General features: G+C 49.0%; 1 protein-coding gene across 1 annotated transcript in view; it reads right to left on the bottom strand.

The window, feature by feature from the left end:
• Positions 1 to 5,000, bottom strand: part of dab2ipb (DAB2 interacting protein b) — a 74,828-nt gene that overhangs the window by 61,525 nt on the left and 8,303 nt on the right. The window contains exon 2 of the mRNA XM_084441962.1: positions 1,817 to 1,935. Coding sequence (XP_084298088.1) covers positions 1,817 to 1,935 — 119 coding nt within the window. The remainder of the gene's footprint in view (positions 1 to 1,816; positions 1,936 to 5,000) is intronic.

The raw sequence follows: 5,000 nt of genomic DNA, 5'->3' as shown, positions 1-5,000 counted from the left end.
GACTTCCTGGCCGTTCCAATTTCCTGTCGAGTATCTCGCCTGCTGAACGCTTTATCAGCGGAAAACACCGAGCAGATCTATTTACTAACCTCACCGAGACGGAGAGGTACAGAGAGAGAGAGAGAGAGAGAGAGAGAGAGAGAGAGGTACAGAGAGAGAGGGAGAGAGAGATCCAGAGAGAGAGAGAGAGGTACAGAGAGAGAGGGAGAGAGAGATCCAGAGAGAGAGAGAGAGGTACAGAGAGAGAGGGAGAGACACGGAGAGACAGAACACTAGCGAGAGAACGGAAGCAGGGAGGAGAGGGCACTTGAGGAGAGAGAGAAAGAGAGAGATACAGAGAGAGATACAGAGAGAGAGAGATACAAAGAGAGAGATACAGAGAGAGAGAGATATACACAGAGAGAGAGAGAGAGAGAGATCCAGAGAGAGAGAGATACAGAGAGAGAGATACAAAGAGAGAGATACAGAGAGAGAGAGAGATATACAGAGAGAGAGAGAGAGAGAGATCCAGAGAGAGAGAGATACAGAGAGAGAGAGAGATAGAGAGATACAGAGAGAGAGAGAGAGAGAGAGAGAGATCCAGAGAGAGAGAGATCCAGAGAGAGAGAGATACAAAGAGAGAGATACAGAGAGAGTGAGAGAGAGAGAGAGAGAGAGAGAGAGATACAGAGAGAGATACAGAGAGAGAGAGATCCAGAGAGAGAGAGATCCAGAGAGAGAGAGATCCAGAGAGAGAGAGATACAAAGAGAGAGATACAGAGAGAGTGAGAGAGAGAGAGAGAGAGAGAGAGAGAGATACAGAGAGAGAGAGAGAGAGAGAGATACAGAGAGAGAGATACAGACAGACAGGAGAACAGCAGAGTCAGAGGTGGCGGTCTAAGGCGGACAGAGCGCGCCCGCAGCCCCAGATCGAACACAGCGGAATGTTCCGCGGCGAGCGACGCGGCGGATGTTAATAGCTCATTAGGGCCGGAGGGTCCTCAGGCCCCGAGCTCCGTGATTGGCCCTCTGGAGCGGGGACTCCGCCGTCCGCGAGCGTACTCGGACGGACAGCTGCGCTCGTCTCCCGGGCGGCCTGGAGAGTCGCTCCTCGGCTTCCGAGAGCGTGGTCCTAACGTGACCCGACCGAGAGGAACGTTCACAGACCGCGCGCAGGAACACGCCGCCCCGATCCGACTGATATCGTTAGAACTGTTGTTGGTGAAGTGGCGGACCTGTCAGAACCACCATACAGCTGAACTGGGTGTGTCTCTCCCATCTGGAGAAAAGTAACTTGGACACAGAACCTCAGAACTGGAGTACACACACACGCACACACACACACACACACACACACACACACACAGCAGGGGACCGGGCAGGGGTGCAATCCCGATGGAGTTGCAGACACACACACACACACACACACACACACACACACACACACACACACACACACACACGACTTGAGTCAGAACACAGCAGGAAAGCAGATTTGTCATCATTATGCCAAGAAAGAAGGTGAATGAAATACTGTATACGTGTGTGCGCATGCACGTGTGTGTGTGTGTGTGTGTATGAGTATGTGTTTGTTGCTGAAAGAGTGGAAGAGGCATAGTAAAATGACAGATTGGAGAGCAAAGCTTGGCTGGTTTTCACTGACAACACAACATGTCAACACTGACCTCTGTAGCCAGCCATCAGTCAAACACGCACAAGCGAGTCACACACATCACTACATGCATACGGATGAGTCACACACACACACACACACACACACACACACACACACACACACACACACACACACACACACACGCGCGCAAGATGGTCCTACCTCTCATTGTCAACGCTCCTGAAGCCAGGCAGGATGTGTCTGAAGCTGGAATTACGGTCCAGTTTGGGCTGGCTCTTTGTCCTCTTGATGGACCCCTTCAGCCTGCGACTCAGGAACCCCTACAGAGAGAGAGAGAGAGAGAGAGAGAGAGAGAGAGAGAGAGAGGAATGGACGGAGGGAGATAGCGAGAAGAAGAGAGAGATTCACTGTCATTATCAATAAGCATTAGAGTGTGGGGCCTAGCAGGAGATGAATGAGTATAGGTATTCCCATTAGAGACTGAGTGATATTGATGTGTTGATATCTCTTCCCTGACTACACTGGTGGTGCTGTAAGGTCAGGAGAGGCTCGGCAGGTAGAGAAGACAGGAGGAGAGGACGAGAGGAGGAGAGGACAGGAGGAGAGGAGAGGAGGAGAGGAGGAGAAGACAGGAAGAGAGGAGGAGAGGAGGAGAGGACATGAGGAGAGGAGGAGAGGAGACGAGGAGAGGACAGGAGAGAAGACAGGAGGAGAGGAGGAGAGGACAGGAGGACAGGAGGAGAGGACAGGAGGACAGGAGGAGAGGACAGGAGGAGAGGAGGAGAGGACAGGAGGACAGGCCTCAGTCTAGGGATTCCCAAGACAGAACCCCGCAAGCACAGCCTCCGTGGCAACATCGGGGGACAGGGAGAGAGCGATGGAGAGACAAGAGAAGAACAACGGGAGCAGGAGACACAGCAGGTGTGGAGGAGGTTGAGGACGAAGGTTTCCAGCCAGAGAGAGGCTAAAGACATGTTCTACAACGGAGAGTTTGGATACTTGATTCTGATTGGCTAGTAGCTGTTGTAAAATACTCTGTAACCCACGGCTGCGACCACATAACAATTAGTATTAATGCGCCGTCAATCTCATTGACGAGGCTATTGATAAGATCAAGTGGTAGGCTACTATGCTTTGTGTAGCAACCACTCGCAGCAACCACGCCTTTTTCGTATGCTATTACAAAAACGCACTCATCAGTCCGACTCTAACACTTCCACAGGAGAACTGTTTTAATAACTGCACCATAGCTGGAAATGTTCAAATAAATGTGAACCACCCGAATTATGCTTATATAGGCTTACGTGAATAAGGCCAACCCAAAAAGGTGAGATAGCCTATGTTGCCTGGCAACCATTTAATTCAGAACTATAACCGATCGCGAAAGATTATGTAAATACTAAAATGATGAGAATGATCGGTAAATACATGATTGAATGTTACTACTGTGTGTTTTTTGTGAATATGTATATATATATATATGTAGTAACCGTTGTAGAAAAGCAATTGACCACCCGAGGCAATGGGTTACTTAAGCAATAAACCATGAGAGGCCGTGTGTTATAGTGATTTTATAACAGCTAGGGGGCGTTGTTAGGCACGACGCGAAGCGGAGTGCCTAAAACCCCCCTAGCTGTTATAAAATCACTATAACACACGGCCTCGAGTGGTTTATTGCTTTTATACAACGGTTACTACAGCTATTAGTGTAAAATAGACACACAGCAATGTAAAATATTAACATTTATTCAAAACGAAGCATCATTCCCTCAATTCTGCGGAGCAAAATAGTTCCCCTAACAAATGGGTTGCCAAGCAACAACAACAACTACAATGCATTGGATCAAATGGGAGGCGCATTCATACTGAAAATGGAATGATATGCGGTCCCAGGTGTGTGTTACAAAGTATTTTAACACGGCTTCCAGCCAATCAGAATCAAGAACCAGAACTAACCGTTGTATAAACAGGATTTTACAACAGCTACAGGGGTTTTAGCAACAACAACGCCCCGTAGCTGTTGTAAAATCCCATGTAACCCACAGCCTCGAGTGGTCAATTTCTTAAATGACTGACTGGGAGGAGAGCAGTCACTGTAGAGTGCCTTCAATCTGACACACACACACACACACACACACACACACACACGCACACACACACACACACACACACACACACACACACACACACACACCACGTTTAACAAGCCGATGGCAGACAGGCAGCCCACCCCAGACAGGCCTCCCTCCGTCCCCTCCATAACCACACCTGTATAATTAACACCTGCTATGTGAATGAGTTGCCTTAGGCAACAGCCAAATGATGATGATTAGAGAGGTTTCAATACCAGACCAGCTGATCTCAGATCAGTCACAAGGCTGTAGCACCTGCGCCTGGGGACGGCCAGCGGTCACATGACTGAATCATCAGTTGCTACGCTACTGGAGAAAACACACACACACACACACACACACACACACACACACACACACACACACAGGTGGCGCTACACAGCTACAGGACTGCGCAGGTCCAGACCGCTGGAGTGCTATACGTACTGCTACAGCGCTGTATGACCCCTGCTGTGACTCACCAGGCTAGGAGATTCACTAGCATCAATCTGTCGTCAACACCCCACTGTCAACACCCCACTCTGCTCTCTCTAACGTCAAGCTCATCCATATACTCCAGATCCTGCATTGCGATAATATCAATCAATCAATCAAAGCTTTATTTGTATAGCGCATTTCATACCCAGAGGCAACACAATGCGCTTTACAGAGAACAAGGGAGGTGGGCATACGACCCACTCTCTACATATTCCAGAGGGAAGCAAAAAAACAGTAATCACCCGGGGGCCAGATAAGTGAGCTGTAAAAATTCTTCCCCTAATATCCTCTTAAGTAAAGAGCATCAGAGTGTAATCCTTCCCCATCATCTGATTTGATGGTTGTCCAATTCAATGCCTGTTCAACGTATGCGCTTGTGACTTTTACTTCCTTTTCAAAGTGTTTGGCTAGTAGCCGTTTGGCTTCAACATAGCCTTGCCACGCGTCCAGCTGCGTACGAGGTCCCTGAGCTGACCAGAGATGTTCTGCTCAAGAAAGTAGATCCTGTCACGACTGCTACTAGTCTTGTCCTCAACCAAATATTCAAATGAGCGGAGGAATGACTGGTAGGTTAGAGGGTCACCGTCAAACACAGTGATCTCCCTAGCCCGGAGTAACCCAGATAGCAAGCGGATCTGGGCCATATACAGGCCAGATCTGGCCCTTGTGGCTTAGTTCCGGCCCATATATGGCCCAGAATTATTACACATCCGCTTGCTATCTGGGAAGGCTAGTTTTTGCTGCATTATGATGAGGTCAGCAATGTCACTCTGCCG

The sequence above is a fragment of the Borostomias antarcticus genome (genome assembly GCF_949987555.1).
Source record: "Borostomias antarcticus genome assembly, chromosome: 8".
Lineage (NCBI taxonomy): Eukaryota > Metazoa > Chordata > Actinopteri > Stomiiformes > Stomiidae > Borostomias > Borostomias antarcticus.
This window is presented reverse-complemented; position numbering and strand designations above follow the sequence as displayed.